The sequence below is a fragment of the Protopterus annectens genome, chromosome 1.part2 (genome assembly GCF_019279795.1).
Source record: "Protopterus annectens isolate FY-2018-M chromosome 1.part2, PAN1.0, whole genome shotgun sequence".
Lineage (NCBI taxonomy): Eukaryota > Metazoa > Chordata > Ceratodontiformes > Protopteridae > Protopterus > Protopterus annectens.
In genome coordinates, this window is record NC_056727.1 from 127,542,726 (window position 1) to 127,567,032 (window position 24,307).

The window sequence follows — 24,307 nt, forward strand, 5'->3', positions numbered from 1 at the left end:
GTTAAGTTTGGGAAACATGTATGCTTCTGCAACTTTGATTTTTAGAATTCTGAATTGTCAGGCTTATATGTCAGTGTATACTGACTAATTGTGAAAAGCACAAGGCATGTTTTGGCTGCAGTTTCTGCTTGTGAGGAAATATCTGCTTTGTGTTGTCTAGTTTCTCCTGCTTGTTAGGTCACTGCTCATAGGCTCATAGGCTCATAGGTTAGTACTAAGCTAACTGCCCTTGCGAGCCATTTTAAGCCTAGCCAATTATCCCTTGTGAGACTCAAACCCTGCACCTTGTGTTTATAAGGCAAACACCTTAACCATTAGGCCACCCTCCCATCCCAAGCTCATTGTCTGAAATGCATTTATGACTCTATTTACAGCTTCCAGTGCTGTTGCCACTGGTACCATTTTGAGGTTTGCCTGGCTGCATTCTCAGAACCCCCCCCCATAAGAAGTCAAAAATGAAATATTGAATTCTTCTTTGTATAGAGATGTAGTTTTTGGACCCTCTGCTTCAGCAGATATCAAAAAGTGAGATGAGAGGGATTTTTTCATTTTCAGCCCACCTTCTCTAAATTTTCCACAGGATTTTCTGGTCTCTCGTTCAATTTTGGCAAGAAGCAAAATAAACAGTCTCAGCAGAATGCTGGTAAGAAGACATTTAAAAAGCAGTAGCATTGAAGTTCCAAAAAGAAGGCTGGAACCCTCAGAACAAAGGACGGCCAAAGAATTCAGAATTAATATACAAGGACCCTCACAAATGGAGAATGAATCAGTCTTCCAAGATTTGATTCAGCTATGTGGAATTCCTCAGGTAGACCTTTTGCTTCTTCTTTAAATAATCAACTGGCAAAATTCTGTTCCAGGACTTCATCCTTGAAGCCATAGAAAACAGAAGACTTTTCTTTTCCTTGGAAAAGAATATTCTTGTATGTTTACCCACCATTTCCAGTGATTTCCAGGGTACTTCTGACTATTCAAAAGGGCTTCCCAAAGATCACTGTAGTGACTCCCTTCTGGCCCATGCAATAGTGGTTCTTCAATGTTTTGGAATTGGCCAGGGGCAATTACCACAATTTTACTCACAGACTGGATTTACTCTCACAAGAACAGAAATGTTTGATACATCCTGACCCCAAACAACTGCAACTGACTGCCTGGATGATAGGGTCTTAATAAATTTTGGGCACCTGTTGTCTGAGGATGTGCATCAGGTTCTAATAGAAAATGAAAGCCTGTTGTCAGAAAATTCAACATAAGCAAATAGAAAAGGTTTTCTAGCTGGTGCCAACAAAACAACCCTCATGCATTAAGGGCTAGTGTTTCCCTGGTTTTACAGTGTTTGTGTGAGTTACTCTATTATGACCTGTCTTGCTCCTCTGTCAAGGTTTATTTTTCAGCCATTTCCGTATGTTTGCCTATGGATCCTCCTCTTTCAATGTATTCTTGTGTGAAAATGTTTAATTTAATTTAAATTAATTTAGAGGTGCTAAGTAAAAAGCCTGACATAAAACTGGTGGCTCCTCCTTGAGATCTTAACTTTGTGTTAGAGAAACTAATACTTGCTCCATTTGAACCAGTTCATCTGGTTCATAGGTTGGTACTAGGCTATCGCCCCTAGGGCCTATACAAGCCTAGCCATAACAATTCCCTGGCTATTTGTACCCACAGTATTTACTTCCCTGGACCCCTGTCTAGCAGGGCGACTGACGTGATCCCGGGGGTGAATTTCCTATCTCCCATCCAATCATCAAGGTTCCTTTTGAAGATGGCCAAAGAGGTGCTCTGCTTGACATGTATGGGCAGTCTATCCCAGAGTCTGGGGAGTCTCTGGGTCAGGCACCTATACCTCCAGCATGTTTTGTTCATTGTGATGAAAAGGTTTAGATCCCTAGAGCGTGTCTCTCTGAGGGATTGGGATTTCTTTAAGTGTAGCAAGTCCAACAGCTCTGGGTTTGACATAGCCTTGTATGTTAAGCAGAGATCGCCTCTGAGTAGACGATATGCGACAAGACTATAGGTGGAGTTTTTTTAGATGGTCAGCATAGGGCATCTGCTTTAAGCCTGTGATTCTTTTAGTGAGGTATTTCTGTGGCCTTTCCAGTTGTTGAAGATGTCTTGAGAGGTACATACCAAAGGGGGTGTTGTATTCTATAATGGGTCTAATGAGGGATGAGTACAGTGGGACAATGACCTCCTTTTTTCTGGATGAAAAGCCCTTAGTGATGAGGTGTACCACATAGAAGGATTTCCTGACTGTTGTGGCAATGTGGTTATCAAAGGTAAGACCACTGTCCACCTGTGTCCCTAAGTCTCTTATCACACTTTCGGTGTTTAGTCTACTGCCACCTATGTGGTAATTCATGGATACATGTTTTTTCCCAAAGGGGATAACTATACATTTCTTGGCATTGAGCTTGAGGCCATGGCACTGGCACCAACCATCTGTTTCTGTAAGGCCCTTTTGTAGAGTATCCACGTCATTTGGGGATTCAGTAATGGCTCCCAGTTTGCAGTCATCTACGAACTTTGTTAGCCAGAGTCCCTTAGTGTTGGCCTGTACTTCAGAGAAGTAGATGCCAAACAAGAAGCGGTCCCAGGACTGAATCCTGAGGTACTCCACTTGTCATTTGGCTGACTTGGCTAATTTCAGGTTCTTAAAACATGGAAAACTGTTTTACTGATTGCTATGACCTCTGCAAGAACAGTATCTGTGTTGCAAACTCTTATGGTGGATCAAGCTAATGTCATCTTTCATAGAGACAGGGTTTCTTTGAGAACTGTTCCTTCTTTTATACCAAAGCGGTATCTGAGTTTACTTTAAGCCAAATTATCCATCTCCTGTTTTCTTTCCAAATCCTAAAAATGAGGAAGAAATGATACTTCATACCACGGACAACTTGGGTACTGTCTTAACAGAAAAAGTCTTTCAGAACTCCTGATCGATTGTTCATTTCTTGTGAAGATAAGAAGGGACAGTCTGTGCCAAAGCAGACTGTTTTGAAATGGCTACCTTTTGTTTTTCGATCAGAACAAATCTATTCCTGGCAGGGTCAAGCCTCACTCTACAAGGGACTTGGATTCATCTTTTGCTGTTGGAAAAGATTAGGCTCTAGAAGTATTCTAGAAGCAACAACTTGGCCATCTGTGCATATTTTTTTACAAAGCACTTATAAATTAAAATCCTTTTCCAAGTCTATGACCGTCTTTTCTAAGGTAATTATTCGGCCTCCCAGTTGTTCTTACCTGTAGTAATCTACCCATATAGCTTAGGCTACCGCAGCAGTGATTGGTATGAAGAACATAGCACAGTTGTGTAAGTAAACATCATAACAGTAGATGTTCAAACGAACACTGCTGCAGTAGCCTCTCTCTCCATCCCCCTTGTTTTTTTCTTTTAATGCCAGGGTGTGGACATTAATTTTTTTTTTCCATGCAATGTTCTTTCAGGGTTTTCTCTCCCTTTCTCAGCTGGGATGAAAGCTCTAAAGGTTTTGTCTCCCAAACCCATCTTTTTTGTCAGCTCAGCTCAAGCTTGACCTGGGATGTGTGGAAGGTACCCTGAAGCTTTAGAAGTTGGCTGGCTGTTATATCCTTGGTAGGATAAAACCAATATTGCTTACTACAGAAGTGATCATTTGCACAAGTTTTCTTACTTTTCACTGAGAGAAAGGTCATAGCCACTTAGGTCTGTGAGAAGTGTTGCATGCTCGAGGATATCAAACTCTGAAGAGATCCAGAAAGGCCGATCTGACATTCACAATATTGGTTGGTGATTTATGTAATGCACAACATCTGTTAGGGCAGTATCATTGCTGTGGTTAGTTTGCAATAAGGCTGTATTTGCTTGCAGAGACTTAACTAGGAAATGGTGAAAAGGGCTGTTGCCTTGCATGCATGTTAAAAGAGGTGTGATCAACAGTTGCAGATCAGGTGTGTGTGTGCATTACTGGATTCACTTAAAAAGCAGAGGGTGATTTTGATATTCATTAAATTAATTTTTTAATAGGTAAGTATGTTATTAACTTTATCAAGGAACTTGCATAAGCAGTTTGCTACAGTTCCAACTATATTTTTTCCTCTGGAATGTGTTTTTTTTTTTGGTCTTTATATTTGGAAGAATTTTATTTGTTTATGTATCTATATATGTCCTCAATGGCAAATTGAGGAGGCACTATGTGGATTGCTAAGGGCGCCAGTTAACATAGCTAGAACTCCATTTGCTTGGTTATTGATAATATTCCACATGCCCACTTGAATAACGAAGACATTTCCCTTTGTGTTCCACACTGTGATGCACTACATTGTAAATATTAGTTTCTGATTTCATATAGTATTTGTGTTAAGCATCTCAAGATGTATTAAATCCTTATTTTTTAATTGTGCCTTTTAGTTTGAGTTTTTGCTGAAAAGGCTTTCTAGGCCTGCCCTCCTACCTATTTAGTAAATAAATCCTAGTTATTTAATCAATGTTGGCCACAGACCTGCCCCCTCCTAATAATATAACCTTGAACTGCTTATTTAGTTAAGAAACCGTACTCATAGCTACATGACCGCTCTGTTGTAAAGAGTAATGTGTTGTCAATAAATCTGAAGTAGTTGACTTCATTTGTCAGCAACCTTTGGGATTCGGATCCGACCTCGGATCCGAGCCGGCAATCTTTCACAGCTTAGATCCGAGCTCCTAGCTCCTCCCCTTCACCCATAATCCCCTGCTATCCCTGACTGACCTCAGATCTAGTTTGCCGCGCTTCTGTCAGCAGCTAGATTTTTGAGCTCCTGGTTCGTAGGGTCTTCTGAGTGTTTAGTGAGAGTTTTTAAAACTTTTTTTACTATCTTTAAGTGTACAAGAGTGTTTTTGTGGTCAGGCTTCCCTTTTTAACTGATACCTTTTAGTTAAACTTACCCTCCCTCCCCTTCGCTGGTGCATAGCTTCTGTGTGTTGTGTGTTTGGGCCCTAATGAGTGGGTTTTTTTTTTCTTTAAGATGTCTGAGGCCCCAAAACCCATTTTTTCTAAGTGCACGAGTGTGGCCATCAGCTCTCCCCAGCGGATGGCCACACTCGGTGTGTTCGGTGCCTTGGGGTTGAACACCTTTCCTCTGGGTGTTCCATCTGCGTGGCGTTCAACCCCAGGGCACTGAAGGACCGGAGGTCGAAGCTGATCCTAGCAGGACTTTTGCCCCCGGATTCGGCCTCGGCCTCCGGTGCTTCTGTGGCCTCCTCTCCAGTTCCGGCGGCGGCCACTCCTGCCTCTTTCCCTCCAGTCGGGACTCGTACTCCCACTGCAGCTCCGGAGGAGGGGGAGGCCAGGAAAGAAAAAAGGAGGGAGAAGCACCACAAGCGGTGGACCGAGGCCTCCGCTTCGGCTCCCCCAGCTAAGCGGTCTTCTCCCTCCAGGGCTTCCCTGTCTCCTCCTTCTCGGATCCGGTCTCCATGCTTCTCACCGGGTCCCGAGGAGGAGGAGACCCGATCTCCGTCGAGGTCATTGAGGCGGCATTCCCGGCCAGCCTCAGTGGCCTCGTCGAGATTGACTCGTAGCCTTTCCGACGCAGATTTGGACCGGATGATGCAAAGGTTTCTCGACACCTTTCTTTGCCCCGATAGCTCCTTCTCCGACCCGCTTCCCGGGTTCGGAGCCTTTGGAGCCAAGCAGCCTTGGAGCCGGAGGTGGTTCGGCGCCAACAGTATCGGGTATCTACCTCTTGGGTGTCCCCTCCGCCCGACCCCTTAGTGGACCTTATTACCACTAGGGCATGGAAGGAGCCGGACACTGTGGAGCCAGTCCCCAGATTTGGACCGGATGATGCGAAGGTTTCTCCAGGCCCAACTGCAGATGAGAGTGCTCCTGCCTCCCCCACCCCCCTCCGGGGGGGGGGAGCTCGACACCTTTCTTTGCCCCGATAGCTCCTTCTCCGACCCGCTTCCCGGGTTCAGAGCCTTTGGAGCCAAGCAGCCTTGGAGCCGGAGGTGGGTCGGCGCCAACAGTTTCGGGTACTTCAACTCCAACTCTTCCCTGGAGCCTATCGGGTCCGTTTTTGTCGGAGCCGGGCTCTCGGAGCCGTGGGCTGAGCGTCAGAGGGAATCAGTGTGTCTTCGGTTCTGTCTAGGTCGGAGCACACTGGTCCGTTGGATCCGATGGCTTCGGCGCCGACCCCAATCTGTCCATCGGATCCGAGCGAGGGTGTGCTCTCGGATCCCAGAGAGAGCGGCTCTCCCTCGGCTTTCGATGTGGTGGAGAGGGCACTGTCAAGTGCTTCCAGGCCCCCGGTCCTTGCTTTGGCTCCGCCCCGCACTCCCTCTCTGTTGGGTCCGGCTTCCATCACCCTGCCCCAGGGACAGCCTGCTTCGATGTCCCAGGTCGTTCTCTTGAAACAGCACGTGGCTGGTGAGATGTCCTCGGACAGCCCCCCCCGAGGACATTCCTCACAAGCGAAAGTGCAAGAGGAGGCACGTGGACTCCCCCGAGTCCTTAACTGATGACACGGATTTGGATGAAGGGGAAGGCTCCACTAGGTCACCCCCCGAGGATGTCTCCTTTGGAGACATCATGGAAATGCTCAGGATAAGAGGGGGGTGGTCTTCCCCCAAGGCTTCCTCGGACAAATCCGTGTTCCTGGAGGCATTCGAAGCAGGCCCATCTACCTCTTGGGTGTCCCCTCCGCCCGACCCCTTAGTGGACCTTATTACCACTAGGGCATGGAAGGAGCCGGACACTGTGGAGCCAGTCCCCAAACGCCCGGATAAAATCCTTAGTCCACCCTCTGAGAGGTCCCATTGGAGCAAGGGTCCCCCCATAGATGCCATGTTGGTGGCAGCCACCAAGAGGGAATTAGCTCAGGAGAGTCCCTCGGTCCATCCACCGAGCATGGAGGTCCCGTTTGATGGACCGTTTAGGGAAGTGGGGTTTTAGTTCAGCGACCTTCTCGGTGAGGTCTCTGAACTACATGGCACATGTTATTCGACTGCAGTGTGACCTTATCAAAGAGTATGCTGCGTCACCCCTGGAGTCCATGTCAGTGGAGGACAAGCAGTTGTACTCCACTCGGATGGCCACTCTCAGGTCCATATCTAACACCTCTATGCGGCTGTTGTCCCACGCCACAGAGGGAGCCGTTAGAGCCAGCGGAACAGGCCTCGTCATGCGGCGTCAGGCCTGGCTCCAGCATTGTGATTTCGCGGAACCCTTCAAGGCGTCATTTGTGAATGCCCCTTTCGATGGTTCTGCCCTGTTTGACAAGACCGTTCGTGAGACTTTGGTCCAGAGCGAAAAGGACGGGAAGACGTCTGCCGTCGGAGTCCGCTTCTCTGCTCCCCAGAGGTCTTTCTCCAAGAACCAAAAGGGACAGAAGAAGATGTGGTTCCGGAAGTCGCAACAATCCCAGTCCGCTCCGGACCCCCAGTCCTTCTGTGGCAGAGGAGGACAGGGTGGACGCCACCCTAGAGGCAGAGGGCGCCCGAGGAATGGTGGGTCCAGAGAAGCTTTCTCTGACCGGCCCACCCAGCGACCCTGAGGGGTTGCCCGACTGCTCCTCTCTGGAGGCAGTCGGGGGACATTTTTCGAGACACCTGGCAGCTTGGGAGTCCATCACGACAGACCGCTGGGTGCTTTGCATCATATCCAGAGGATACCAAATTCCCTTTTCTCACACCCCTCACCAACCCAAACGCGTCCCCGACGTCCCACCTGATCAGAGGGAGGCTGCAGCTGCGGAAATTCAGCAGCTCTTAGGAAAAAGAGCCATCCAACATGTCCCCCCAGACCAGTTCGGATCGAGTTACTACTCCAGGTTCTTTTTGGTGCCAAAAAAGACGGGGGACCTAAGGCCAATCCTTGATCTCTCCCTCCTGAACCTGTCAGTAACCAAAGAAAAGTTCCAGATGGTCACCCTTCAATCCATTCTCCCCCTGTTGCGGGAGAGTGGATGTGTTCAATAGACCTCAAGGATGCGTATTACCACATTTTGATGGACATGCGATCCAGGAGGTTTCTCCGCTTCCGGCTAGGAGCCAGTCATTATCAGTTCAGGGTCCTTCCCTTCGGTCTCACCTCAGCCCCCAGGGTGTTCACCAAGGTATTAGCAGTGATAGCAGCCCACCTGAGGCTTCAGGGAATGCAGGTGTTTCCATACCCAGACGACTGGCTCCTGACCGCTCCAACAAGGCATCTACTCTGCTCAGCCAGGAATTACTTTCTCCACCTTGCTCCCCGGTTGGGGATCACCGTCAACATTGACAAATCCTTTCTCAACCTGACTCAGGTGATAAACTTTATCGGGGCCAGATTAGACACCAACAACTTACTAGCCTTCTTAACCACCGAACGACTTCACACCCGGAGGCTACATGTGCGGGCCATTTTACTATCGTCGGCTCCCCCGGCAGGATTGGTCCTGAAGGCGATGGGCTCCATGGCGGCCGCAATTATGGCTCGCCTGAACATGAGGGTTTTGCAGTGGACTCTCCAAGTCCAATGGTCCTTCCGTTGATACCCTCTCAGTCACCCCATTCCCCTCAGCAAGGCTTGCAAAAGGGCTCTCGCATGGTGGTTACAATCACCGGACCACCAAGCGGGACGCCCTTTCTCTATGGCCCCTCCACTAGCCACGGTGACCACGGACGCCTCCCGCCTCGGGTGTGGGGGGCATTATGCGGGCAGGACGGTCCAAGGCACGTGGAACGATACAGAGACCTCATTGCATATAAATGTTCTAGAGATGAGTGCAGTGCTGTTGTCGTTGCAAGCACTTCAGAGCCTTCTTCCTACAGGAACAGTTGCAGTTCAGTCAGACAACATGTCGGTGGTCTGGTACATCAACAAACGGGGGGAAACCAGGTCCTACCCACTCTGTCGAGAAGCTATGAGAGTGTGGGAATGGGCGATCTCCACCAACCACTTTCTTATTGCAACGCACATTCCGGGACGGTCCAACATCCTGGCGGACAAACTCAGTCACACCATACTGTCTCCTTACGAGTGGTCTCTCAATCCCCAGGTAGCGAAGCGGATATTTGCCGTATGGGGACAACCCTGTTGCGATCTCTTCGCCTCTCCTTCAAACACGAAATGCAACAGCTACTTCGCTGTAATTCCCCCCCACCGGGTAATTCCCGAGAGACGCTCTGGTGAATGCTTGGCCTCCTGGTCTACTGTATGCTTTCCATCCTCTACCTCTGATGCTGAAACTTCTACAAAAAGCCAGTCGGTTGGGGAGCAAAATGATCCTCATTGCCCCATTTTGGCCTCGTCAAGCTTGGTTCCCTTACCTCTGGTCTCATCTGGTGAATCCACCTTGGATTCTAGATCCCCTTCCGGATCTGATTTCCCACACCCTAGGCCTCCCAGTCCCAAACCCGGACAATCTCAAGCTTACAGCTTGGTTGCTCCAGTTCCACTCGTAGCTAGGACTCCTGGTATCTCCTCCCCAGTTAAAGCTATCCTAGTAGCAGCACACAAGCCCTCTACTAGGAAAGTCTATAGGGGTAAATGGAAACGTTTCGCTATTTGGGCGGAGCGTCAGAACCTAGACCCTTTCACAGCTCCGTTGCCCACCGGCTTGGATTTCCTTTCAGGCTTTTTCATCAGGGGGCTAACTGTTCCACAGTCAAAGTTCAACTAGCAGCTATCTCTCATTACCACATGGGACATGAACTGGGTCCATTGATCACCTCAAAGTTATGTAACACCTTTCTGAAGGGCACCTCCTTACTCAGACCTCCAATAAAGGAAGTAGTGCTCCCTGGGATTTGACTTTAGTACTTCAAGCCTTGACAGCTCCTCTCTTTGAACCTGCAGCTTCAGCTGATCTCAAACATTTGTCATGGAAAACAGCCTTTCTCGTCGCTATTACTTCAGCTAGGAGGGTTTCTGAACTTCAAGCCCTATGTGTAAAACCTCCTTATTTGACCTTCCACAAGGATAGGGTTTACCTCAGGACCAATCCCTCATTCCTTCCTAAGATTGCTGCCGAGGCAAATATTAGCCAATCCATTAATCTGCCAGTTTTCTTTCCTGAATACCAGAACAAAGGAGAATACAAACTATATTCTTTAGACGTTCATAGACAGCTGCATTTTTACATTCATAGAACGGCTGGTCATAGACAATCCGACCAGTTGTTCGTCTCCTTTGCCAAATTTAATTTAGGTAAATCTGTGTCGAAGGTCACCTTGTCGAGGTGGCTTTCACAATGCATTCTTTTGGCTTATGAAAGTTCTGGCAGGCCCGCACCTCAGGGAGTCCATGCTCACTCTACTCGGTCCATGTCTACTTCTGCTGCCTTTCGGGCTAGAGTGCCCCTGGATGATATTTGCTCAGCAGCCACTTGGGCTTCACCTCGTACCTTCATCAACCATTATAAATTGGATATTATCTCTAGAGGGAGAGCATCCTTTGGCTCTGCAGTGCTCCGGAACATCCTTCCATGAAGGCTGCCTAAGGTGCAGGTAGCTGGGGACTCTGTCCCAAAGGTTGCTGACAAATGAAGTCAGCTACTTCAGATTAAGAAGTTATGTACTCACCATAACGTTCCATCTGAGTAGGTAGACTTCATTTGTCTGCAACCGTCCCACCCTCCTTCCCCCTGACCTTCGGATGTTTTTTGGCCAGAAGTCTTTACTCTGCCCTTTTAAGGAAGGTAGTTAGTTTCCTTTTTCAGCCTTTTTGGTTATGGGCAAACTTGATCTGAGGTCAGTCAGGGATGGCAGGGGATTATGGGTGAAGGGGAGGAGCTAGGAGCTCGGATCTAAGCTGTGAAAGATTGCCGGCTCGGATCCGAGGTCGGATCCGAATCCCAAAGGTTGCAGACAAATGAAGTCTACCTACTCAGATGGAACGTTATGGTGAGTACATAACTTCTTATTTTGTCACTGTTTATTTAATATTGTTTAATTCATTGTATAGTAACAAGTGTGTTTTTGTATTTTTTTCCAGTTTCCCCCATATGCTACTAATGAGACTGGTAAACTAACTGGGATTAACAGGAGAGAACTTGGTCATGGTGAGTTTAATTTGGGTTAACGGCTTCATATGTGAATTGTTATATACATGTAGTTCACTTTTGGTACTTCACTCATTGTTTATATGACAAAATCTGATGTTCTGCAGAAGAATAACTCTCAAAAGACAAGGTCTAAATGTCAGTACTGGAGAATGCAAGCTACCATTACAGCAGGAACATTGTGAATGTGTTTGAGCCAGGTAAAGGTAATGGTGATTTTGAAACTTACAAGTGATATTTATTTTTTTGATTTAGTTATTTATTTTGTTTTATTTTTTTTTTTTTCTGTCTTCATTTTCTCTTTGTGCTGCTGACCATAAAGTCCCCCACCAGTTGGATGTTCCCATTTGTTTCCTTAGCCAGTAGGAATCCTTGAACATTTTTGGGGTGATAGCTGTCTGGAGAGGGTCAACATTCAGGCAATGTGTCTTCACTGGCATTCTGGCTATGAGGACATTTATTCTATGGCTTTATCCCACCAGTGGGCAGAAGGACTTGCCACTGTTTTGTCATCTTTGGGGCCTGCAGTGTCATCCTTATACAAATGCACACTCCCTGGGATGGTGAACCAAAAGCCCACCCCCTACTTGTACATATACTTTACCCCTCCTCCAGGGGAATACAGCATTGTGTGTCCTGCTCGACACAGCCCTCCCCTCCAGGATGGGCATGCCCATCCTTCCCTGCCAGCTTCATCAAATACCCAAACACAATTCAAACTCAGGGTACCTACTTTTTGTGTTATTGTAGATTAACTGTTTATATGAATTTGTTACCCAGGATAGGGCACTGATCCTTCAGACCCTACTAGAAGTACATACTCAAAATAAAGCACCAGCAGACAAAAATAATGAAGTAAAAGTTTGAACAGCATAAAAACAATGGCAATATAAACAAGGGCAAATAAAAGTACTGTAAAATGACCTAAAACTAAGTGTATAAACATTCATGTAAGTAAAAATAGGCAAAGTAAAAGAGTAAGATGACAATGGTAGGTCTCAGTATGAGTGCACAGGAACATGCATCTACACTGGGGAGGACATTGTGATCCCTACTGTGATGCAGCTTGTCCATCCTTCTGCCCAGGGGAGGGTGATATGCCTACGTAAACATGTCATCATTTCTGAGGTGGCAGCAAGGGCAAAAAACACCAGTAAAGCTGCCTTTACAGTAACCTTCCCTGGCCAGCTGTCTCCTTCATTAGAGAATACCCAGGACAGAGGAACAACTGGGCTTGTCTGAAGAAGCTTGGTTGGTCAGCAGGCTTTGTGGGGGGAAAAGCATGTAGAAAGAAGTATAAAAAGATGTGCAGAAAAATATGATAATCAAATACTGTAGGAAGACAACAAGAGTTGAAGCTGTAAATCAACATCGGTGCCCAAAACTTCTCCGTATTTTTAATAAGCTATCACTCTAAATTATCAAGGAATAATTCAAAATATCTAAAAGTATGACGTGAAAATAGTTGCAAAATGCATACACTGCATAATCAACCATCTATCTAATTATGTTGTAGTTAAAAAATATGAAGTAAATTGGGAAGAAAAAGAAAATAAAAACAAAAAAAGCTTGGAAATACAGGGAGGAGAAAAGTATAAAAGTGGATAAAAATATTTACATGTGTTTTGAAAGAAGTAATATAATAAATTAAGAAGGAGGAAATGTGGGTTAATTACTTAAATAAGGTAATAATCATTGAAGCATTTACATTTGTCTGAATTGGATAAATATTTTTAAGGGCTTTGCAAAAGACTGGGTCTGATGTACTTTCCTTCAAGTAGAGCAATTATGGGAAGTTGTGATTACTGCAGACATTTGTTATATGGATGCAAAGGCAGGTTGAGTTGTGTTGAAGAGGTCTTAGAAAGCAGTGATGGAAGAAGTAGGAAGTAATTACTCAAAAGCATAAAGAATGCTGGTTGAACTAAGTTTTACCTCTTATCCATTGCACGTCACCATTTCTCAAAAACATGGAGAGAGGAGAACAACTTCCTTTGTGCTTATCATTTGCTTGTAATTTAATGGGCACAGGAATTACATATCCTTATTTTCTTATGCTTTGAGTTAAGGCTGCCTCCATTATTGAAGGTGAGTAAAAATATGTGATGGGCATTTATGTTGAAGTCTTGGGCTACTTCCAAAGTTGTAACTTCCTGCTCCATACTAGGTAAACCAATGTATCATTACAAAGTAGTGCAAAGATGAAAAAAATGTGTTTTATTAAAAAAAATAGTTTTTTTCTGTATTCTGCCCTAAACCATATGCTTGTAATTTAGTGCACATTCATTTTTATCAGTGCACAAACAGGCCTTTGTTCTGTTATAACAGTAATTTTACTTGAGGAACAGGACCAATCTGCTGGATAAAAATTGAGGATTGCTGATGATAGCTTGATATTTGTCAAGAAATTTCACATAGCACTTATGCTGAGGCATCACTGGCTTTGTATTGGGAGGTTTTAAAAAGTTAAACTTTCTAGCTAGTTCTGGGAGCTTTGCTGCAGCAAGTATTGATCATCTGAGATCCTTATTCATTTCCATAGTTTAGTACTAAAGACTTCCTTGAAGCTGCTAAGATCTGTGAATTGTAGAATATTAATGAAATACTTAGTACTCTGAACTATGCTTTGATTGTGCTTTAATTAAGCATGAACCTAGTGAGTAGACATTTTATGCATAAATATATTTTTATCATATCTGTAAGTTAAATACAAGCAACAGTATTAAAGCACTTGAACATATGATTCTTGGAGAGAAATGGTGTAGCATTATTAAGGGGACAAGTTTCCTCTTCTGCCTATATAACAGTCTGATGTGGACTTCTAAATTCAGGGCCAGTGCTGCAGGTAGTAGTAGTTTGTAGTTGTGTCTGTCTGTATTAATATTGGTCTTCTATCTGTCAGTCTCTCTTTCTGCATATGTCCACTGCCATTACCTCAGAAAGGAGAACCACAGAGATAAAGGCAACTGAGCTTAAGTGACAGAAGTTGATTTTGGACTAGATAAGCATCGTGTAATTATGACATGTAAGTGATAGAGGGTGGACCCCCTTTTTGTGAGAATCTCGGTAATATGTTTTTTCATAATTTCTGCCAGTAAGAAGTACTGTCTACATAGAGATGTGCTGTACAGAGTATGTAAACATGCATATGTGTGTGTAGATATGAGTCTTAACTATTAGATTTGTGAGAGCTTTGCAATATCACTCATTTCCCTTCTGGGGTACTCTTCATATTTCCTCATAAGAGACTTAGTTGCAACTCCCTTAAGTGTTTTCTAGTTTACTTTTTCCTCTTTTCTATAGATCCTCTTCACCAGTACTTGAGATCAGATGTTGTCTTTTCCGTCTGGATTCAACCTGTGGGTCACCAGATCTGACTCAGATCCAAGATCAGCCATTTGCAAAGGACTTCAGCCCCCAAGCCTCTCCTCCTCTACCTATTATACCCTGCTCTGACAGACTAACCACATATCTTGTTTGTTGTCTCCTAGGATAGCAGCTTCATCTGAAGCTCCATTGGGGCTGTATCCTTTTTTGTGATTTAGACTGTAGTTCTACCCTATTTTGCTCTACCCTTTTTATAATACAGGGTAGTTGATAGGTAGTATGTTTTTGCAGTTTTGTTCTTAGGTTTGGGTATTGTAGTTGTTAGGTTAGGAAGGAATATTTGATCTTTATGTTAGCAGGCTTTCCCCACCTTGTAGTGAGTGGAATGTTCTTTACTGTGTTGTGACAGTTTTGTTTGTTTCAGTTAAAGTGTGTGTGTGTGTCTGTGCGTGGTGTGTCTGTGCGTGGTGTGTCTGTGCGTGTGTGTCTGTGCGTGTGTGTGTCTGTGCGTGTGTGTGTCTGTGCGTGTGTGTGTCTGTGCGTGTGTGTGTCTGTGCGTGTGTGTGTCTGTGTGTGTCTGTGTGTGTGTGTGTGTGTGTGTCTGTGTGTGTGTGTGTGTGTGTGTGTGTTTTTCCCCTGTCATTTAGGTATGGACAAAGGTTTTGAAAAGTGTGTGGTGTGTGGCCACTAACTTCCCTCCCAATGCTCACATAATCAGTACATCTACTGTCTCAGGCCAGTGTACCTGGAGACCCAGCTTACTATTTGCAGTAGTTTTGGATCAAGGCCACTAACAAAAGGAGAGACAAGTTAGTCCTTAAAGATCTTTGGCCAGCAGGGGAGGCTTCTTCCTCCTCTTCTCCAGCTGGTAAACACAAGAAAGGGTGATCAGGGTTAGAAGGAGGGATCTAAGGACCCCATATCCTCTAAGGGGGACCATAAATGAGTGGCTCCTCCTACCTGTAGCCAGCCAGATCCAAAGATCCCCAAGGTCTTCAGCCCCTCCAATTGTCTTGGCACTGTCCTCCGATCCAACACCTCAAAATTATTCCCCCATGGTCAGGCTCTTTCCCAGGCGTTTAGTGTCCTTAGCCCTTTTTATTTTTGAGGAGGACTTACTAGGGTAGGGTTCATTTACCTTTCTTCCACTCTACTCCCGTAGAATTCTTTCTGGAGTCTTCTCCATCTCCGCCCCAAATCCGAGCTTCTCCTATTTTGCTTGGTCCTTGAAGCCTTCTGCTAGCAGGCAGGCAGGCTTCCAAGCCCCCCCCCCCCCCCAGTAGCTTCCTTGTATTGGTCAGTCCAATCAGTTCTGAGTTTGAGACCTGCTGATTTGGTGCAGCTGATGCAGTCCTTCCTGCAAGCCCAAATGCAGTTAGGTTTGATTCCTCTGGCTTCTGTTCCCAGACCATAGGCTTTGGCTGCGTCAAATTTGTTTCCTGCCTCGGGTCCAATGGCTCCAGTATTTCCAGAGCCAGTTGCCTTACCAACAGTGGGGTCGATTTCAGCTTCCACTCTTGCCTTAGCCTTCTTGACTCAGGCTCTCTCGGAGATAAGCAGACCTCGGAGCCGACCCTTCAGGTTGGGATTGCTGGTTCATGTTTGACACTTCGGGTCTTGAAGTCATCTCTCCTTCTTGATGCTTTAACTCTGAACAGCTTGGCTCTGGTCTGTGTGTCAGGGCAGGTGGGAGCAGCTCCAGATGTTCTCCCACCCACAGACTGAGCCATCAGTGCCAGCCAGCATCCCTTCCCCCTTGTCATTTGTGTCTGTGAACTCGAGTCAGCCTGCTCAGGAACAGCCTACTCCCAGCTACTAAGATCTTTTTGGGAAGTGCTCCTACTCATCAGCCACATTTGTTGTTTGAGTTTTAAATTACCTTGCCCACTTGACGAGACCTCAGTGGGACACACTCCAAAGTCTCAAAAATCTGTCTAGACTCAGTCGTCCATGTTACATTCTACTGCTAACTTGTCCATGCATCTGCTTTCTAATGCTGGCGATGGCACATCCTGGACTGCTGGCACTGGCATTGCCTTGCTTGGATGAGACAGTCTAACTCTGTGGATAGTTTCAAGGCATCTTTTATTAATGCCTCCATACATTGGCTCATCACACTTTGGGCCTAAAGTTAGACACCTTGACCAGCAGCAAGTACGATGGAAAGATGCTGTCTGTGTACATTTTGCTACTCTCAATAGACCTTCTCCAGGAATCAGAAGGGGAGAAATGGCCTATGTCCTTCAAGGATGCATCTGCAGTCCTTACAAATGGGTTGTCCTGTCGTCAGGCAGCCCTTCGGTTGGCCGGATTCCAAAGTCTGGGTCTGGCATCGGCTGATGTCGCACTCCACCCGACGTCATAGCTGCAGTTATTCGGGTATAAAGGTATCAGCCGACGCCATCTTCCTCAGTCTTTCTTGCCGCGTGGCGCCCGAAGCAGAAGCTGTTCGCAAGTGCCGGTCAGTCAGAACCAGAAAATACTTCTACTACTACCGAAGGCTTCTAAAAAGCTAAGTACCCCGTTGGGGACTCTTTCTTGTCTCAGCCGATGTAAGAAAAAGTGAATAACTGTTTAACTTGTGGGAAACAAATACCTCATAAAGATTTCCACTCTTACTGCTTACCTTGTTTAGGCCCAGACCACGACGTAGCAGCTTGTCTAGCCTGTGCTTCTTTCAACCGACGAACGCTTAGACGTCGGTCGGAATTTGCTGAGGAGTTTTTCGGCTCCGCTTTTGCTTACATTATGCCGTTGGATGCTCCGACTTCGCAAATATCTAAAAAGCGCAAAGAAAAGGACCGACACTCGCGGTCCGCGGTTTCGGCCGAAACCGCGGTTAAGCCAACCGCGAGTGTCTCGGTTTCGGTTGAAACCGAGTCCACGGTTCTTCCTTCGGCCGAAAGCTTTCCTCCTACCGAGGCCTCATCCAGCATGGTTGAATCTGCTACTGAAATCCCACCCGCTCTTGCAGGTTCTCAGGATTTATCTGATACTATCCCTTTGGATATTTCTACCCCTGCACGTGGAGCTGCTAGGCCACCTGCAACCATGTCGATTAAGGCCTTTGCCAGGGCTAAAGCAGCAAAATCTACCTAAACTGTGCCTGCTAAGACCCCCTCTCACAGGCCTAGCTCTAGTTCACAAATGCTTAGTCTAGCAGAGGATCTCATTTCCTTGATCCGGGGATCCCAACCACACCCAGACAGGGCCTCTCACCCACCTCCAGAGAAGAGGCCTAGAGTAGAGCCCCCTGAACCAGTTTCTACAGATGAATCCTCTGATGAATCAGATAATTCTAACCCTCCAGAGGGCCCTTTTTCCACTTATGAAGACTCTGATGCTGAAGAGTCCATTCCATCTGCCTCCCCGCCTGAGGAATTTTCTTTTGGGGAAACCTTGCATGCTATGAGGGAACAATTTCAATGGCAGGGCCAGGATTTTTCAGACTCTAGGAAAAGGCTTAGAACCTTTCTGCATTTACCACAGCATAGGCCTCTAGCCATTCCTCCAGTTCTTACTGTTGTGGATGATGCATTTAATGATGCTTGCACTGCTCCTGATTCTCTTCCTCCGGCCCCTGCTAAGCCCGATAGGTACTACAGGGTTCCGGACACACATTATCATTTGTATAAGGCTCCATTTGCAGATCCCGAAACTATCTCCCAGGGACCTAAGGCTGTAGCAGCTACCTCTGCCAAAAACCCCCTCCCCTCTGAAAGGGAATCTAGGGCCTTAGAGAGATGGGGTAAAAAAGTTTACACTTCTGCTACTCTTTCAGCTAGGGCCTTGAACTGTCAATTCCACATGATCCAGTATCAAGAATTTATGTTAGACCAGTTAACTAAAAAGGTGTCATCGGATGAACCATTAGACAAAAAATATGTTCAGGAAATGGTACATAACATTCAGCAGGTCAGTAATCATTCTTTAAAATGCGGCTATGATGCACTGGAGGCTTCCTTCAGATCAGCCATGACTGGTACAGTGATCAGAAGACATGCATGGTTAAAAGAGCAGTCCTTACCAGACCATGTTAAATCAAAGCTCCTAGATGCTCCCATGGACAAGCTCAATTTGTTTGGCTCCCCTGCACAGCAGGTGCTGAAGAAGGTGGAAGAGAAAGCAAAATCTGTCCAGACAGTCAAGGATTTCTTGCAGGTCCAACCTCCAAGGTTTAGCAGGAATTGGCCTTCCAAGAATTGGTCCTTTCCAGACACCTCCAGAGCTCAGAGAGGCAGGAATAGGTGCTCAAGAGGCAGGGGTCAATCCAGAGGCGCCTACAGGGGACGTCAGTGGCAGGCTAACAACCAGCGAGGTACAGCCACAGATCCAGCCACCACCACCACCACAGGACAATCACAGTGACTTGGCTCTGGCACCGCCTACCAGGGAACAACTAGAAGCACCCTTAGGCGGGAAGCTAGCCTTATTTTCAGTAAACTGGCATTACATCACAGGAGACAAGTGGATTTTTACAGACAATAGACCAAGGTTACAGGTTTCACTTCCATACTCTACCAAGGAAGAGAGGAATGCCAAACCTACCTCCAAACCCAAAGGCAGAAGCTCTAAAACAAATAACTCACTTACTAAGGATGAGAGCTGTAGAAAAGGTACCATCTATGGAACAAGGACAAGGATTTTACTCCAGGCTCTTCCTGGTACCAAGAAAAGAAAACCAATGGAGACCTATTCTCGACCTGTCCGCTTTAAACACATACCTCATTGTCCCAAAATTCAAAATGCTGACCCTACAGCAGCTTCTTCCCATGTTGGGCAAGGAGTCTTGGCTGGTAACTCTAGATCTCAAGGAGGCATACCTGCACGTCCCTATCGACCAAATTGCAGAAGATACCTCAGATTTCTTGCAGGATCAGAGCATTATCAATTCTCAGCATTGCCCTTTGGCTTATCTACTGCGCCCAGAGTGTTCACGAAATGCCTGGCATCAGTAATTGCTCATTGCAGGCTTCAGGGAATTCAAATCTACCCTTACCTGGACGACTGCCTGTTACAAGCGGACAACAAAAACAAGCTAACAAAAGACTTGAAAAGGGTCATTCATCTACTGCAAGCCCTGGGATACACAGTCAATATAAAAAAGTCAAGGCTGACACCATCACAAAGGATAACCTTTTTGGGTGCAGAGCTGGACACATCATGACAAATGGCATTCCTAACAGTAGAAAAACAGGAGCAACTTCCTCTCTACTTCTTGGCATTAACAAAGCAGAACCAGCTAACAGCAAGAAAAGTCCTGCAAGCCCTGGGTTACATGGCATCCTGCATAATATTGATTCCACATGCCAGACTGCATATGAGAAAGTTACAGTGGTACCTAAGGAATTTATGGTCTCAGCACAAGCACAGCCTAGAAACCCAAATTCCAATAATTCCATGCCTGAAGCAAGAATTCCAGTGGTGGGCTCAGGCCTGGCAATCGAACCAAGGACTGCCCTTCCACAGCACTCAACCAAGCCAGATCATCACAACGGACGCCTCAGACCTCGGTTGGGGGGCGCACATGCTGGACAAGTGCATACAAGGCTTATGGACTCAAGACCAGCTGCACCTGCACATAAATCAAAAGGAAATGCTGGCAGTAAAACTGGCAATTCAGACATTCAGACCATTTCTTTGACAGGGTCAACTGTTGATAAGGATGGACAACACCACAGTTATGTGGTACATCAACAAACAGGGAGGCACACATTCATACCCTCTATGCCGGATGGCAGTGGACCTCTGGAATGTGGCCCTGAGCTTCAACATTCAGTTACAAGCAATTTTTGTGCCAGGAAAAGAAAATATACTAGCAGACATACTAAGCAGAACTACCACGGATGCCCACGAATGGATGCTGCATCCGGATATCTTCAAAACCATTACAGGGAAATGGGGACTACCAGAAATAGACTTATTTGCATCCCCACACAATCACCAACTGAAGAAATTCTGCACGAGGACATACCACCCACTTGCTTGGAGAGTGGACTCCCTATCATTCAGTTGGAAAGACATGACAGCATATGCATTCCCACCTCTTCCTTTGATGCACAAGGTGCTATTGAAGATCAAAGAAGACCGTCCAAGGATCATCCTGATAGCTCCAGACTGGCCAAGGCAACATTGGTACCCACTACTGAGGAGCATGTCTCGGGAACAAATATGGCCTCTACCCCTAGTTCCCTTCGTTAACACAGAACAACTTCAAAACCCTGCATCCAAACCTGAAAACACTGCAGCTGACTGCCTGGAACATTGCATAAGACCAAATAACCCAGATTTATCTCAAAGGGTTAAAGACATTATCTTGGAGGCTCGCAGACCCTCGACAAGAAAAAATTATTCAGCAAAATGGAAAAGGTATCACATTTGGAGTACTGCAAAAGGAGAAAATGTGTCACTGGTAAACATAGCTAACATCCTGGAATACTTGGCAGAGCTCTTCCACAATGGCCTGTCCTATTCTTCCATTAAGATTCATGCATCAGCTATTTCAGCAGAATACAACTTGGATCCTCCAGTCTTCTCACATCCTCTGCTCAGGCAGTTTCTGAGAGGAATTAAAAATGTAAAACCACCTAGAAAGCCACCATTGCCAGCTTGGGACTTGAACTTTGTGCTAGAAAAGTTGACACTCCCACATTTCGAGCCAGCAGCAACAGCAGAATTACAGTACTTATCATGGAAAACTGCTTTCCTGCTTGCAATCACTTCAGCAAGAAGGGTTTCCGAGCTACAGGCATTAATGGCAGTACAGCCCTTCCTGATCTTCCATCAAGATAGTGTCCATGAGAACAAATCCTACTTTTATGCCAAAGGTGGTCTCCAGGGTATCCTTAAACCAGGCTATCCACCTGCCTACATTCTTCCCCAATCCACAGAAAAGGGGAGAAAGACTGTTGCATACCTTGGATGTACATAGACAATTACGTTACAACCTGGACAGGACCAAGAGCAATAGAAAAACTGACCAGCTACTGGTAACATATGCAACAGGAATGGAAGGAAAAGCAATTTCAAAACAGACAATCTCTAAGTGGATAGGAAATTGCATTAGATTTTGTTACTCTTACCATGGGAAGAAAACTCCAGAAAACATCAGACCTCACTCTACAAGGGCTACAGCCACTACCACAGCTTTTTTACGAGGAGTGGCTGCCAAAGACATTTTAGAGGCTGCTACTTGGAGCTCCGTGCATACATTTGCCAAGCATTATAATTTACCCTTATACTCCAGATCCCGAGCAGGTTTTGCCACTGCTGTTTTGCAAGGGATCTTAACTACACCATAATCTTATTTCTCCTCCTCCCCCAGTTTGGCAATGGTATTCTACCCATTTGTAAGGACTGCAGATGCATCCTTGAAGGACATAGTACAGTTTTGTACCTACCATAAATGTAGATGTCCGATAGGCATGCATCTGCAGGCAGGATTACCCACCCTCCTTCCCCTCTGAGGTACTCCTAGGGTATTTACCCATCTTCTAGCTAGCTGGGGGAATCTATTGTGGTGTATTTGTTTGTATATATGTATATACATGTTTATTTTTATTTGCCCTCTTATTTGGAAACTTTTGCAATTATCCAAATTTAGCCTTCCTAGAGGGCACCTGGCATCTGGGGCAAGAAACACTGAGGAAGATGGCGTTGGCTGATACCTTTATACCCGAATAACTGCAGCTATGACGTCGGGTGGAGTGCGACATCAGCCGAGGCCAGACCCAGACTTTGGAATCCGGCCGACCGAAGGGCTGCCTGACGACAGGACAACCCATTTGTAAGGACTGCAGATGCATGCCTATCGGACATCTACATTTATGGTAGGTACAAAACTGTACTTTCTTTAGAAAAGCAGCCACCTTTTCAGGATGCTCATGTGAAAGGTTCCCCATGACATGGAGGGTGACCAGAACAGCGCTGTCCACGTGGCTTTGGCTGCATATAATTTTCCTGTCTCGGGCCCGCTGGCTCCAGGGTTTCCAGAATCAGGGATTCTGTGGAGCTTTCTCTGGGAGGCCTTTCCATTGCCCCGGAAGGCTTGCTCGACTCTCCATCTCTGAAGGCAGTCTGGTGTCGTTTGGCTGTATACCCGGAAGCTTGGGAGGCCATCACATCAGAAGCATGGCTGCTAAGAGTCATAACCAGAGGCTGTGCGATTCCATTTTTATTTCCCCCAAAACAGAACGCCATCATTTAAAAATGCCACCCCATCAGAGAAGGGAAGCAGCTTTTGAAATCCAAAAGCTGTTAGAAAATAGAGTCTTCCAGGCAGTCCCAGCAGACCAACGGTGATCCAGGATCTATTCCTGATTCTTTTTGGTTCCAAAGAAGAACAAGAACCTGAGGCCAGTCTTGGATTTGAGCAAAGTAAATTGCTTTGTGAAACCGACCAAGTTCCAGATGGTCACAGTGCAGTCCATTTTGTCTGTCATTAGGAAGGGTGATTGGATGTGTTCGATCAAGCTCACGGATATATAAAGATGGCAAGGTGATCCAAGACGTTTCTGCACTTCTGGCTAGATGCCATTCATTAGCAATTCAGAGCAGTACTCTTTGGTTTAACTACTGCCAGTGGGTGTTCACATGCATAGCAGTTGTAGCAGCTTGGCTCAGGCTGCAAGGGTTCCAGGTCTTCTTTTATCAGGGAGATTATCTTCTCACTTCCTCCACAAAGGGCATCACTAGTCAGGACCAGGGACACGTTACTCCAGTTGTACTATTCCTTGGGAATCACAGTAAACCATCAGAAGTCCAATTTACTATCGGTCCAGACATGGGAGTTCATATGCTGTCAGTTAAACATGGTCTCTCTGATTCCCAACACTGAGTATCTACCGTTCATTTTCAGGCCACCTCCTTACTGTCTTACAGAAAACATCTGGTGTCCATGGTTCCCAAAGTTTAGGTTACATGGCCGCACCAAATCTTTTTAGTTCACGAGGATATTGCAGAGGACACTGGCAGCACAATAGACCTACTTGTCTCACCCTATGGATTTTCCCATAATATTGACACAAATCTGCTGAAGTCAAATCAAATGGTGTTTGGAGTCTCTGCTGGTGTCAGCCTTCAGACCTTTTCTTCTTCTGCCCCACAGAGTATGGTCACTATGGATGCCTACTTTCTCAGTTGGGTTTTCCTCTCTTGGAGAGTTATGGATGGGTCCTCATACTTTTGTATCCACTATAAGCTGGATATTCAGCCGAGGTCTAAAGCCTCTTTTGGTTCCACTGTATTGTGGAATGTGCTCTGTTGGGTGTAATGTGGATGGGGACTATGTCCCACAGGTTGAATCTCAATGGAAAAGACAGTATTGGATACAAAAGTTATATACTTACCATAAAGATAGATCTGTGTTGTCTCATCAGGTTCGACCATCCCACCCAGCTGCCCACTTCTGTATTATGTTTTCTCAATCCCTTTATCTACTAAGTTGTGGAAGCTGCTTTCCTCCTTTTGTTTGGAAGTTCTTGGTGTCAGGTTGTTGGGCCCAGTAGTTGAACTGTTTTGGAGAGGGACAAACTCAGTCTGCTGTTAGTCTGTCAGAGCAAGGCATTGTGGGTAGAGGAGGTGGCGCTCAGGGGGCTGAACTCCTTTGGAAATGTCTGGTGTCTGATACGATTCGGATCTGAAAACCCACAGGTTGAATCAGACAGAAAATGACAACTCAGATCATAGATCATTAATTTTGCATTTGGGCAGGGGCAGAGGAGGTGGGGAGAGCCCTTCCCACCATTTAAAAAGCATGCTTGAATTCTAAAATACATGCAGGCTCAGAACCTTTAGAAAATCTAATGTCAGTGTAGCTGAACCATAATTAGCTATTCTTTCTGTTGTCCTATTCATAGAATTCCAGGCTTGCAGAGTAGTATAAACAGAAAAAGTGAAGAAAAGAGTGCAAATGTGCTTTTTTGTGATGTTTACTATAGTTGTAAAGGAGTAAGGGGAAAAAGTAATGCTACCAAAATGGTAGTAACTG

The 24,307-nt window shown here is 45.8% G+C and overlaps 1 protein-coding gene across 1 annotated transcript in view; it reads left to right on the top strand.

Annotated features, from left to right (window-relative positions):
- Positions 1–24,307, top strand: part of PNPT1 (polyribonucleotide nucleotidyltransferase 1) — a 1,644,852-nt gene that overhangs the window by 989,229 nt on the left and 631,316 nt on the right. Inside the window, exon 16 of the mRNA XM_044055211.1 lies at positions 10,926–10,992. Within this exon, the coding sequence (XP_043911146.1) occupies positions 10,926–10,992 (67 nt within the window). The remainder of the gene's footprint in view (positions 1–10,925; positions 10,993–24,307) is intronic.